The 13,774-nt window shown below is 41.3% G+C and overlaps 3 protein-coding genes across 8 annotated transcripts in view; all 3 read left to right on the forward strand.

Moving 5' to 3' along the window:
* Positions 1-160: 160 nt before the first annotated feature.
* Positions 161-2,713, forward strand: trim107 (tripartite motif containing 107). Its single transcript, XM_085775977.1, has 2 exons — positions 161-297; positions 1,034-2,713. Exon 2 carries the CDS (start codon positions 1,045-1,047, stop codon positions 2,512-2,514), a length of 1,470 nt encoding a protein of 489 aa, XP_085632103.1. The 5' UTR covers positions 161-297; positions 1,034-1,044; the 3' UTR covers positions 2,515-2,713.
* A 484-nt stretch (positions 2,714-3,197) lies between these two features.
* tpra1 (transmembrane protein, adipocyte asscociated 1) lies at positions 3,198-12,353 on the forward strand. The gene is made up of 11 exons (XM_085775978.1): positions 3,198-3,373; positions 4,753-4,936; positions 5,072-5,204; positions 5,667-5,753; positions 6,491-6,563; positions 6,740-6,819; positions 6,946-7,056; positions 7,160-7,220; positions 9,392-9,494; positions 9,876-9,956; positions 10,065-12,353. The coding sequence occupies exons 2-11, from the start codon at positions 4,764-4,766 to the stop codon at positions 10,333-10,335; spliced, it is 1,173 nt and encodes a 390-aa protein (XP_085632104.1). The 5' UTR covers positions 3,198-3,373; positions 4,753-4,763; the 3' UTR covers positions 10,336-12,353.
* Positions 12,354-12,755: 402 nt separating this feature from the next.
* Positions 12,756-13,774, forward strand: part of chchd6b (coiled-coil-helix-coiled-coil-helix domain containing 6b) — a 52,515-nt gene continuing 51,496 nt past the window's right edge. For 3 of the 6 annotated variants that reach the window (XM_085775979.1, XM_085775982.1, XM_085775980.1), the window contains exon 1: positions 12,756-12,974. In XM_085775979.1, the coding sequence (XP_085632105.1) occupies positions 12,891-12,974 (84 nt within the window). In that variant the 5' untranslated portion in view covers positions 12,756-12,890. Of the gene's footprint in view, positions 13,216-13,774 lie in introns of all 6 variants that reach the window. The other 3 variants (XM_085775983.1, XM_085775984.1, XM_085775981.1) reach the window with 3 other exon arrangements.

Consider the following 13,774-nt stretch of genomic DNA (forward strand, 5'->3'; position numbering starts at 1 on the left):
CCCATTGCTCACAGTATTATGTATATTATAACGTTAAAAATATTATAAATATAACCAGTAAATTACAATGGTGATATAGCAGCTCTGATAGTATGATTTTTAGCTACTATACTGAATATAGCGGGCAATGTTTTATAAATAGACACTTAAATGAAACCAGCCTGAAACATGTTGTTTCAGAGGGACTGGTTTGTTTATGAAGGGAGAGGCGTTGACTAATCTGATCGCTCGTCCCTGCGTCAGTGCATTTTTTATTGGCTTCCACCTGAACAGGAAGAGTCCACAGAAGAGTACAAGGTAAGTGTCAGAGGCTGTCTCTCACGTCTTATTCTGTGTTTTTAATGAAAAAACTAAACAGCTGAACTTATTTTGTCATGTGTAAACAATTATGCTTCTGCGTCTTTGCGCGCGGGGGGGAAGGAAATGATGCGCACTCGCTAATGCATGATAATGTAACACTGATTATTATCAAAAAAGGCAAAGTCACAGTAGCTGAAATCAAATCTACTGTATACCCAGAAGCAGAGTCTGGTTCATTACACTGGAAGCTGGCACGTGCAGCTCCAGTTCCCTGGAAATCGAAACTTAAGTAAACAGACCGACGCACCAACATTTGGCGACGCAGGAATATGTTTGACCTTGTTTTGGTTTCTCCGCCTCTCCTATCCTCCAGAAACATTTTGCTTCCACTAAAGTTCCTCATCCAAAACAGGCAACATTTCATGTAAAAGTAGCCTGCCCTGTACATTTACATGAGACATACTGTATTTTGTTTGATACACGTGCAGTATTTCCTGTATAGTAGCGTTACTAACTTCCTGGTGTTTCCTGAGGCAACGAGGGAATTACATTGTCTCACTCCGTGCTGCATAATAAAGATTTTAAAACAACATTAAGCACATTTTGTTGTGAAAATGATGAAACTTAAGGATAAAATAATAAATACATATACCAAAAATAATAATACCATGTTATAATACTTATATATTATTATATTTTTTAAGATTGACTCTGAGTTGTGTATGTTTTCCAGCACCTGCCACCATGTCACTGAGTGGGACTGAAGGAATCGGTCATGCAGAAGCTCTGGTTCTGGAGCTCACCTGTCCGATCTGCTTGCAGATCTACTCCGAGCCAGTTTCTCCTCCTTGTGGTCATACATACTGCTTCGCCTGCCTTCAGACCATGGGAGAAGGCCTTGACCAACACAGTTGCCCTGAGTGCCAGGCAGTCTATCAGGGGCCCACAGACCTTGTGAAGAGCCTCAAACTGTGCAGCCTGCTGGAGACATATAAAGCCACAGCCGGGAAAATCAGCTCCACTGCAGACGCCTCTGATGTCGGCCATGTAGCAGTCAAGAGTCATGATGGCTCTGTTACAGAAAAATCAAACACAAAATGCCACCAGGACTTAGGAGCAGACCAAAGCAGTGGCAAAAGCAAACTGGAAATGGATGAACCTAAATTCAGACTGGCATCTCAAGTCACAGAGTTGAACCTCAAGTTGGAGATGGCAGAGGGAGTTCTGAAGAAAGAGAAGGAGCAGGAGTCAGAGGTGGCCACTGCTAATGCACAGCTGAGGCAGAAAGCATCCGCACTGTTAGAGCAGATAAAGGATTTGGCACAGAGCTACAGTGAGCAGGTGAGGCAGATGATTGAGGAGGAGTTAGGTCCGGGTGAGGCCGCTGTGGTCAGCCGAGTCAGTCGAGCCTCGGAGCTGACTAAGCAGCTGAGGCAGGCCATGCTGAGAGCCGAGTCCCTGTTGACTGAGGATGATGAGACTGCGTTCAGCAAAGAGCTCCAGAGTCTACAGCCGGACATTGAGGAGCTGATGGCAAAACCAGTGGGAGAAGAAGAGGAGAACCACGTTGAAACAAAAATCTGCCCTGCACGAGTCTGTCCCAAGCTGGAGACCATGAACGCAGAGATGAGGGAAAGACTCGGAGAAGCTCAGCGCTGCCTTCGGAACACACTCAACCCCTCAGAGGTGACCTTTGACCCAGAAACAGCCCATCCCAACCTCATTCTCTCAGAGGACTTGAAGACAGTGACTTTCAGTGCTAAAAAACAGCCCTATCCGGCCTCTCCTCGGAGATTCACCAGCTTCTTCCAGGTCCTCAGCACCCAGAGCTTCTCCGAGGGTGACCACAGCTGGGAGGTGGAGATGGAGGGCTCTCCGTGGATCATCGGTGTGTGTTATAGCAGGAAGCTGGAACGTAGCGGGCTGCCGTCTGCGTTGGAAAGCAGCCGGAGCTCCTGGTGTCTGATGTGGCACAACAACCTGCTGACAGCCTTCGAGCAGAGTCACAATGTGCCGCTGAAGAGGACCACAGTGTCACGGAGGCTGGAGATCAAACTGAGCTTCAAGACCCACAGGCTGAGCTTCTACAACATCAGCCCCGTCAGCGGGAAGACTCACGTGTACACGTTCAAAGCTAACCTGACCGAGCCAGTGCACCTGGCATACAGGATGATGTCAGGGGACCCAAAAGCACGCTTCATTATTTATTCATAATCTAATAACAAAGTTGAGATAGGCTCTAATTTCCTCCTACCTTGACACAATTCCAGTGTGCATTGAACATAATACTCAAATACAGTGGTCAGCATAATATTCACATGTCATTACTTTGTCTTGGTGTAAAGCTTCAAACAAACCAAAGAGCAAAATATTGAAAAATGTTATATAATGTTTTTCTGCCTCCATCAAACAAATAAAGACACTCACAAAATTCCTTGTATTGCAAGCTTTAGGGTGTTGTCTTCAATGTCCCTCGAGGAAATTGGTGCTGTTGCTGGTACAAGACACAAAGACAATGAATATACATTGGACTGTCATAATGTGTATTTTACTTTAATGACACTAAATAAATCTTAACTGGGGCATTGTCTATCCTTTCCACCTTGTAGCCTATATATATTTTAATTCACTTGAATCTACTTTTAAAGTCTTTAACTTCTTCTCTGTCAAGTTTTCTATCTATCTATCTATCTATCTATCTATCTATCTATCTATCTATCTATCTATCTATCTATCTATCTATCTATCTATCTATCTATCTATCTATCTATCTATCTATCATTTTTACATACAGCATGAGAAAACAGCAACACTAACATACGTCACGGTTACGTCATGATCTCGTGTCGTCTCGCGAGAGTTGCTCCGCTTGTTTGGCGAGTGTCAGCTGACCGTATGGGGGAAATTTCTTAACGAAACTATCTAGTTCAGTACAGCCATGTCCCGTATTAGTGATCGATTTGTTGATCGATTACAGTGTGTATAACGGCGTGTATCGCAGGTGCTGGAGTTATATTGTTTCTAAAAACAATTTACAACGAGTTGCACCTTCGGATCCGAGTCTTCTGAATCGGTAAGATATATATTTTTTGGGGATAATTTGTAGCTCGGGTCAGCGTCGTTGCACTTGCACTAGATCACGTTTGTTTTGTTGCTAAACCTGAGCACAGTCGGCTTGCCTCCAGTTTTATCAGCAAGACATGTTTATCGTCAGCACTGCCACCATCACCGCGTTTGTTTTGAGTGGAAATAGACGGAGAGTATCATTTTAAATTCACATTTATATTATCTTCTCCCGACGAGCGCTAGCGGGTTTGAAGTACGTTAGCAGCGTTAGCTAACGTCTGTAATTCCCCTTTACGGACCAAACTGGAAGTGTTTCGTTAAATCTTATGAAATAATGTTTTTTAAAGATAAGTTAAGATTATTTTATTGAAAACCATTTTGCCACTGTAGTATTATAGTAATATATTGTGTCTTGGCAGCTTTCTAATTGTTGAGGAGGCGTTAAGTAAATGTTAATAGGATTAGGATAGTTTTAACGATGGTAAACTTTAACTTCACACCACACATGGCTCGTATCGCAGCCGCTCTCGTTACATAATGTTTGTCTTAAAGTGGAGAAAGCTGAGGACAGACAGCGGCCCTGGCCTGGCCCCAACAATTATTAAACAACTCCATATGTCTTTTTAAATTCCTGGTTGAGGCAGCAGCACAGGTGTTTTGTTGTGCTTTGTTATATCACGACTGAGTTTAAGTTCCACTAGAATTGCTCCCTTTCTCCAGTCCACCATTCATAAACGAAACTTCCGTGTAAATTAGAAACTCCATACTAGTGTTGTCTCAAGACCATCTAAGATAAGACCAAGACCAAAGCAATGCGAGACCATTTTCAAGACCATTATTGTATTCAGTAACAGTGCTCATAATAATCATGTGGGTTGATATTTACATTATTCTTTGGCTGAAAAGAAAATATAATTCCATATAAAGGCTATACCATATTTAATGGAAACAAAGTTTGGTTTGAACAGAATAACACAGCAGCAGCACACAACCTGCTAAAGTCTCTCCCACTTTTGACACTGGTGCAACCAAGTTTTTCAGATGGTTACACAAATATACTCTTTTGTAGAACAAAGATCTTAAAGTTATTGAATTACATTCCATAGAGCAAAGTGAGTGGGTGACAGAGAGAGACATTTGTGGTTAAAAAAAAAAGATGCTGCTGCAACTGTGGTCTTGACTGGTGGGCTTGAGAAAAAATACCGAGTCCAGCTTGACTGAGACCAAGACCTTGAAAATATGGTCTCATGTCCGGTCTCCAGCACGACAACACTACTCCATACCGTACTTCTTTTAAATGAGAAGTAAGATGTCTGCCTTGGGTCAATAAGGAACCAGTTTAATTAATAACAGACTTAATTAGGTTCTTGTTTTTTTTATCCTCAGGCTCTGACACCATGCTAGCCACAGTGACTGCTGTGGTTAGGTTTACTCAGTACAATGGCAGTATTTCACCGTCACCTCTGGAGAACACATCAGCATTCCCAACCTGGAAACCTGACTCTGGAGCCAACATCACCAGGCCTCACAAATGTCTGCAAGTTCTGTATGACGACATTGGAGAGTCCAGGTAATCAGCAGGATACTGCAGAGGAAACCGTTTCAGTTCATGAAGAAATGCAAAGTGGAAATAACTGTGCAAAATGTATTTTCATGTCTCAGAAAGTTCTGCATTGTTGTCCTGACTGTCATTTCTCTGTCTTAGGGTCCGGTTCTGGGACATTTTACTACTAGTTCCTAATGTGGCCTTCTTTGTATTCCTGATGTGGAAGCTGCCCTCGGCCAGGGCAAAGATCCGACTCACCTCCAGCCCCATCTTCGTCACCTTTTATTTGCTGGTACGAGACACATTACAGAAACCACAACATACAGTACTGTAGCTTGACATCTACACACTCAGTAGATGGTAGCACTTGTGTTTATCTTGATCAGAATGAAAACTTGAGCATCTGCACATTTTACTGTGTCAGTGATCCGCATAAAATCAGTTTGGACGATGCACCTGTTAATGCCGTTTACTTTCACTTTTCTCAAACGCCAAAGACAAGTGACCTTGTTGAATGTCTTGCTGATAAGGTTGTTTCTTGTTTACTGTTCTGCCTTATAATCTGTTCCCTCTCAGTGGCAGGTGCTTACTCTTTGTTTCCAAAATTTACTGCATCGCTCTATTTGTGTTATCCTCCCAGTGATGGTAATCTAACAAGAAAAACTCTAGCTCTGCAGTGCCTCACCAGGCAATAAAGAAACTCTGTTCATTGTGTGTCACTCGTGTTAACTAATTCTGCACTTGTATTTCTTAGGTTTTTGTTGTTGCAGCAGTTGGAATCACCCGGGCGATAGTGTCCATGACTGTCAGTGCCTCCAGTGCTGCCACCATCATAGACAAAGTAAGAAAGTGCTTCAATAATGCTTTTTTTTTTGGTTGTTCATCTGTTGATTCAAATGTGAACAACACTTTGTATTTTCACTGTTTATTTATAAATGCATCTATTTTTAAACCATGGAGGAACTGTGTATACTTTTCTCTTTCTGTAACTGGAAACATCAGCTGTGCTCATCACAAGATGTTCATGTCTACTGTAAACAACAGTGAAAAGTGCAGAGCTTTTCATTTGGAGGAACAGATAATTTAGGGGAAAATTGGTTTTCACTGTGGCATACCAGTTTGAATGGTCTAGGAATTTATTTCCTGGAGTTTAATGCTATAAAATCTTAAATATTCATGTAGTTTTTGACATTATTGCATCTTTGCAGAATAAATATTTCACTCATACTAAAGTAGCAGTCACCACATTTTGTCACAGGGCAAATCTCTTTACCCAGAGGGCGTGTTAGAGACTGCAGCATGACTTTGCAAAGCTTTCATGTCTTAAACTGAAAGCCTGGCTGACATTCCTCACATACCAGACAGATCCCTATGGAGTTCACAGAGATGCTCCTACTGTTCCCATGGTACATTCACTGTCATGGTTGTAATGTAGAAAGGACAGAAATACAATTCATTGCATAACACTGAGGAGTCTGTGTCACATGACTTGTAAAGTTGTGTATATGTTTTGTTTCAATATGTGTAAGCAGCACATTTGGTCACAGTAGAACCTCATGATGTTTTTTGTCTCTTTAGGTGCTGTGGGAGATCACCCGTTTCTTCTTGTTGGCTATTGAGCTCAGCGTTATCATCCTGGGACTGGCTTTCGGTTAGTTTGCGGTGCTGGTTTCAGTTCTCGTTTATAAAACAATCCATGTAGTGTGTTTTCCAGTTTTTACATCACATGCCTGTTACAGTATGTTCAGCAAGTTACCCACTGTATATTTATATAACTGCAGTCTGTGCTGTTTTTTTTTCAGTCATATCTCTTTCCTTATTTTACAGGTCACCTTGAGAGCAAGTCCAGTATCAAACGTGTGCTGGCTATCACTGCTGTGCTGGCTCTGGCCTACTCCATCACACAGGTAATGGCAGATGGCAGGAGTTAAACTTTGATTAGATATGAGATGACAACATTGCACTGCAGAACATTTCTGGGAAGTTGACATTATGCATTTTATTCGATTAAAACGGATAATAAATTGTTTTAGGGCACACTAGAGATCCTTTATCCAGACAGTCACCTCTCTGCTGAGGACTTCAACATCTACGGCCATGGAGGACGACACTTCTGGTTGGCCAGTTCCTGCTTCTTCTTCCTGGTCAGTAACCTGTAGCTCTGCAGCAGTAGCAATAAGAGCAAAAGGATAAAACTCTTAAGATAATTGATTGGTGTGATTGATCATTTTGACCCCTATTTTGCAGGTGTACTCTTTGATTGTGATCTTGCCTAAAACTCCACTGAGGGAGAGGATATCTCTGCCATGTAAGTTACAGATTCGAGTGCAATTAAGAGCAGAAATTAGATTTGATGAGTTAAAGCAGAAGTAAGCGATATTTTTGTGTTACAGTTTTTCTCAGTCGCTTTGGTGCTTTTCTCACATCACTCTTAACATTTGCACAACAGTTAGTGCATTTCTCAGAACAATTATCACAAACTGCAAAACCTAGTGGATAACCTGCAAAAGCGCGTCACTTGCTCAAAATGGATTGTCCATCCCTCAAAAGCAAGTACTCATGTCAATGAAACTGTCAGTGTCGTCAAAATGAGAAGCCCTGACACCATCGTTTATGAACAAGATAGTCAAATGGCTTTGTCATGTTTTCATTAGGACACTTTATTCTCTAAGTGTTTTCCAATGCAAAAAGTGATGATACTACCTGAAAATGCTCAAGACAGCACTATACACTACTTGTAGCCACGTGAAAACTACAGTAAAGTTACACATTACTGTATTTAGTGGAGATACTGAATATGTATGTTTCACATTTCTACTGCATATGCTCTTTGCAATTCTGATTTGTTCACAGCATTGTTCAAAGGAAAAATACACTACAGTCATCTACAACAAACATATAGTAACTGAACCTATAGAGTACTGTAAATCATTCCTGCACATCCAGACGTTCCTGTCACATTTTCATCTACATCACTCTGTCAATTGTAGCGATTGAAACAGATTCAATATTCCCAAAGATACAGTAATGTCATCCTTACATTGTATCTCTTTCAACCTTATGCCATTGTTTGTAATGGGCTCAGTCTCTTCCACCTCTGTGAGGTTGTCTTGTAATCCTATGTGATGCAGAGTAAAATTACAGTAATGTACAGTACATGTAGGCTACTGCATCAACCATTATTACTGTAGTGTATAATACTGTAAAAGTGCTTCCTACTTGTAAAATGCTGTAGTACAGTACCGTACTGTAAAGATGGGAAATCTTTACTGTGGTTGCTGTAATACATTACAACACAGTAAATCTGTTCTCTAGTGAAGCTGTAAGTCTAAATGTAAATGTAAAAAAGTTCTTGTCCCACTGTATCTTACAGTAATGCCTGACACAATGACAGCAGTGCAGATTGTTTAGTGCTGAATTACTGTCCAATACCATACATACCTGTTGTTCCTTACTCTAAATGTTTGAATAATTGAATTCACAGTGCTTCTCCCAAAATTTAAAACTAGTTTGACAGATTTTGAAAACTAGTTCAAGAATTTTGTATGTAATGACTCAAGCAATGAAATGAGGACTATTAGTTCTATAGGGAAAGACCATTCAGCGTTCAAAAGTATAGTTCATTTTGACTGACATGACATAAACAAACGATAATGTTGTAAAACAGCAGAGAATTGTATGAGAGCAACTGATACATGTCCAAAAGCATTTGCAATTTGTTCAGAGGAAGGAGAAACTGCTACTATGATGTGGACAAATGACTACATGTTGTGGAGGTTGAACTAATAGTTATGAGAACTTTCATTCTGATCTGAGAATAGCACCAAAGCGACTGAGAAAAACTGTAATATAAGTCTTAAATAGTTATATCTTCCGACAGCAATCACTTACATAGAGTGTTTGGACCGAAACACGGGTCTGTCAGTCACTCTGCTCTGCGCCGAGGAGAAAACTTTTCTCGTATCCTACAATTTTTATCCAATGAGGAGAGAGAACGGCATGAAGGGCTGTGTGTGCAGCCAAGGGACGCCGTGAGTGTGGTGACATAGGGACGAGGACTGTCATGGTGCGTTCAAGGCAGCCCGTAACTCGTGTTTTTCCGACCTGTGAAGTCGTACCAGTTCGATCTGGTACGAGTTCACGGGTCGGAAGTTACGAGTGGCCGTTATAGTGACTTTCACAGGTAAAACAGGTCGGAAAAACACGAGTTGTGGGTTGCCTGGAACGCTACAAAGTCGTAAGTCGTGACTTGAAGCTGTAATTTACGATTTCAAAAGCCGGCCTGGAACGCAGCATTAGCCAAAACGACCGGATCGCTTTCTTCTGCTTTAAAAGATGAGTATTATACGTCATGTAACTGATAAATGGAAACTTTGCACTTCTCCTGCTAACGTCTTTCTTATCACTGCATGATACCATATAAATGACAGCACCTGCTCTCTGTAGTTCATTAATGTTTGTTTTGCTTACCCTGTTTAGCTAAGCGGAGTTTCTATGTGTACGCTGGGATCCTGTCTTTGCTGAACCTTGTCCAGGGGCTGGGTAGCGCTCTGCTCTGTGCTGGAGTCATAGAGGGACTCTGGTCAGTATTATGATGTCTCATGAACCCTGTGTGTGCAGTTTATTTAATCAATCGATAGTTAGCATATAACTATGGCTATTTCTGTGTTTGAGTGATGAATATTTAAGCTATTGGTTAAATTTAGAAAGAGAAATATGATTGGAGTGACGTTTTTGGAATAAGAGCAGTTCTGGTTTTTAAACATTAACGTTTATGTTGGACAAGCTGTTGTGGAATTGGTCTGTTATTGATTTTTTTTTAATCCTGGTGGAGATTAGGTGAGAGTATGAGGACATTTTTACAGCAGCAACCAGTTGATTGGGCTCTTCTGTCTAATAAAGCTGATTTCTGAGGGGACTAATTAATTTTGAACTTGTCTTCATTTTGTTTTCTGTGATCCAGCTGTGTGGATGTCACCACCTTCCTGTATTTCTCCGCATTTGCACCACTCATCTACGTCACATTCCTCAAAGGCTTCTTTGGGTTTGTAGAAAGAATATCACAAAATATACACAATACCTTATATATGCACTTATAATACACTTGAGCTTCTTTCTTCCTTTTATTTTATTTCTTTCTTCTCTTCCACAGTTCAGAGCCCAAGATCCTGTTCTCCTACAAGTCACAGGTGGATGAGCCGGATGAGAGCGATGTCCACCTCCCCCCCACTGTTGCTACAACACTTGGACGCAAGGAGCTGACTGACCAGGGCCTGTTCTACTCCTCCACCCAGATTGATGGCTCTGGCCCCAGCAGCTCTCGCATGGTGGGAGCATACCTGGATGATGTGGCCTCTGGACCCTATGGATCCAGCAGCATCAACAGCATTGAAGCTGAACGCTGGCGGCCTGTGAATGCGTGAAAGCGTGACGAGGAGAGATGGTTATCCAGCTGGGCTTCAGTGTTGTGCATGTGTAGTGTGTCAGGCAGGATGGTGACCAGGTAGCAGGACTTCAAGGAAGGGTAATCTTGGTCTTTCTTTCAAGGCCACGATAAATAAACAAACAGGCGGACACCTAAGGAGAGACTTTTGCTGGCCGATTATCTGGAAAGACTGTGAATTTAGCGACTGCTTTTTGTAACACTGTTGCCAGAGTGCACTGCTGCTGTAGCTCCACGTCAGGAGTCCTGTCCCTCATTCTGGCCTCGGCAGGCAGACTCCATATTGAATTCTGTTTTGCGGGCTCTTCAGTATGGGGGCTTTTACCGACTCGTCTCAGCACATTTTTCTGTCATTCCAGCATCAACTGCTCAACCCTCAGTGATGAAGTTTTAGCCCTATTTTAAAAAACCCAAGTCTTAAAAAATCCATCTAATATTCTTCTGATGACAACCCAACATCTGTCTGTACAGTACATTCCCACTACAGCCTTTGGGTAACAGCATCAGCAGCTCTACTGACTTTATCTGCTGCCTTCTACTAGATTTGTGACTCCACTGTCACCGTGCCTCTTTATACAAGGCAAGGACTTGTGCTGTTTCATTTTCATAGGTGTACTTTTGTCTTCTGAGATAGGTGCTGTCTGTCCCGTCAATAAGTGAATGGTGTAAGCGTGATGTCTGTCACTGCAATATAATAAGGAAACCAGTAACCCCTAAATACAGGCACTGCATTAACCCTACAGATAACAAACCACCTGTAAGACTCTTTGCTACCGGCCGAGACACGAGATCAGTTCTTGAACAATTCAAACAGCATCTCAGGCATAAGTGCTCCTCTTTTCATTTCTTTCTTTCCTCTTCTATTTATTTCCTGCATTTGCTTTGATTTTCTTCTTGTACTTTGATTTTCTTCTTGTACTGCGCATTAGCCATTCCTGCTCCTGAAAGCGCATTTGTTGGCTTCAGAGTCATTGAGCAAATGCACCATTTGTGTGATCTGAACAACAAATGAGCAGAAATCTTCTTTGTTTATTCCAATTCAGACTCGCGCTTATTTCATATCAGCACATCTAGCTCAGCTCTGCTTGCTATAAAAGGGTCGCTGCTGAAAAGTTGGGTTTTTAGTGTTTTGCTGCTAATCTGTTTCCTGTGTTGAGAGTTTTCATAGATGTTATTACAAGTGGCAAAATCTGACCAAAAAATATTGCTCACTTTTATGGTATCAAATGTCGGCATTGATACAGCCACATTATAAAGATAATGACTTTGATTCCGTCTGTGCAAGACACGCTCTGGAAGTTATGTAAGTGGAATGAAATTTTGAGACAATATCATGCTGCAGAGAGAAAAAAAAATCCATTTTGATTTATTTCAGACTTGAGTTGTTTGCTTTTGCTTAACTCATAAAATCATACTTGCCATGCATAGTATTACTCCAATAGCATATTTGATTCTTTTGAACCATCTCACATTTACTTATGCCTACCAAGGAGATATAATGGATGCAGGTTGTCCCCTAAAAATACTATATGTTTCATAGGAATGGATTACTCTGTTTAAGAAAGCAGTATTCATCAATAGTGCAGACCTATATGCAGAAAATATAGGCTTACATTTATTTTTTCACCATTGTAAAGTGACAAAACAGTAAAGAATTGAGTTATTTCCCAGGAAGTACAGTATTTGTCCAAATCTCAAAAATAATTTATATACATAGTTGAGTGCTGGTGAACTCTGCTGTATCACTTGGAGTTAGAATAGTGATTGGGAAATCAGCTTGATGTTTGATAACAGGAGTTCACAAGGTGCATTGTGATGCAACTGAAGTGCGCTCTTTGCATACACAAAATGTGTGTTGGCGAAATCATTTTTTTGCAAATGATGTGTAAATTGCCTTTTTTTTTTTTAATTTAAGTGCATTGATTGTATAATATCCAGCCTGTATTAATGCAATGTGGTGAGCATTCCATGAACTACAGAATAAACCATGGACTTTGATTTGGTTGTTTTTAATGTTTTAAGAGTGAGATGTTGAATATTTTGGGCTATGTAGTGTGTTGAAGTTTTGGGATAGGACTCCACTCTGTGGTTTCTTGTGGAAACTACACTCTTGGATTTTCTTTTCTTTTTTCTTTTTTTTTTAAGGTATATTTCCCCTCGTGTGTTTATGGCGCATCTGTTTTAGCCTATACACCACCGCACACAGTCTGTCCCGATCCGTCCTTATGTCGTATTTGTCATTAAAAAGCTAGTCGTTCGTGAAAACTACAACTCCCATCTACCCCATGTCCACACAGCTGCACGGCCGTTACTCATTGGGTCCGAATTAATCCATCCAGCCAATGAGATTCGAGGATACTGCAGAGCCAGAGTGACCTTTATTGGAGTATTTTGACCAACAGTCGCTGTGGCGGCGACTCTGTGCAGTTCTCTCATGACTCTGAGCTCCTGTCACAACGACTGACAGGGCCACTGCTGTTATTTATTCACCCCCACCCCTTCTCTAAAGCAGGTGGGAACCGACAGCCGGTGAAAATGGGAGGAAATGGAAGCACGGCCAGAAAAGTGTCATTCGGACTGGACGAAGACGAGAAGGTCACAGTAATTGAAGGAGTGAAGGTAGATATAACGTAGCGTAACTTATCACGCACTAGCCAGAGGGTTACAAATTGTTTTCAGTTGCAACCGTTTGAGCTAATTAACGGTTAGCTTGTTTTTGCGGTGGTGGTTTATCTATCGGGCAAAGCAAGGTGCGCTGGCCGGTTGACAGGTCCCATGTCCTGGGATGAACCCGGTCATGGGACCCCCCCCTCTATCTGTCTGTCCCTCTATTCCCAGTGACCGTTACGGCCATGTAAAGGTTAGTAGGCTACTCTTAAAGCGGCTTCACTAACGACGTGTTGCTAGAAAAAAATGGCCAATGAAGCAGCACATATACTCAGACATGATGCAGTAACGTTGTAATATATATATTAGCGAAACATTTCCACAACGTGACTTGTATTTGTTAGCTAGTTAGGTGTCCTGTGTCAACTAGGAGTTGTGTTACTGTAGCTGAGGGCACAAAAGACAGCAGTTTCATTTTCATTACCAACACAATTCACTTGTTTCCCACCTGTGAACTTACACAGTGTCACTGGAGAGTGGGAGAGTAAATTGAATATTGTGTTTATAATGTGAATACACATGACTATTCAGTAAGGTCAGAGAGGTCAGGCACAGCTGTACAGAAACATAGCTACATCTGGACCTGTTAAGCAAGTGACTTGCTCAAAGGCACATCTGCAGGTAGGATGGTAGATTCAGTCACTTTGTAATCTGCTTCTTACTAAGGGTGTGTAAGTAATAAAATGGTTTAAATGGAAACTATTCAATGTTTGCCAATATCATAAAGATTATGATTTGATTTCGATTGAGGG

Source organism: Trachurus japonicus, chromosome 5 (assembly GCF_045865225.1).
Source record: "Trachurus japonicus isolate A0001 chromosome 5, Traja_1.0".
Classification (NCBI taxonomy): domain Eukaryota; kingdom Metazoa; phylum Chordata; class Actinopteri; order Carangiformes; family Carangidae; genus Trachurus; species Trachurus japonicus.

Bases quoted from the DNA above. Each gene is read 5' to 3' on its own strand.
- trim107 (XM_085775977.1), top strand. From the start codon at position 1,045: ATGTCACTGAGTGGGACTGAAGGAATCGGTCATGCAGAAGCTCTGGTT.
- tpra1 (XM_085775978.1), top strand. From the start codon at position 4,764: ATGCTAGCCACAGTGACTGCTGTGGTTAGGTTTACTCAGTACAATGGC. The intron at 4,937-5,071 runs GTAATCAGCAGG...TCTCTGTCTTAG, and splicing joins GACGACATTGGAGAGTCCAG to GGTCCGGTTCTGGGACATTT. The intron at 6,564-6,739 runs GTTAGTTTGCGG...CTTATTTTACAG, and splicing joins CATCCTGGGACTGGCTTTCG to GTCACCTTGAGAGCAAGTCC.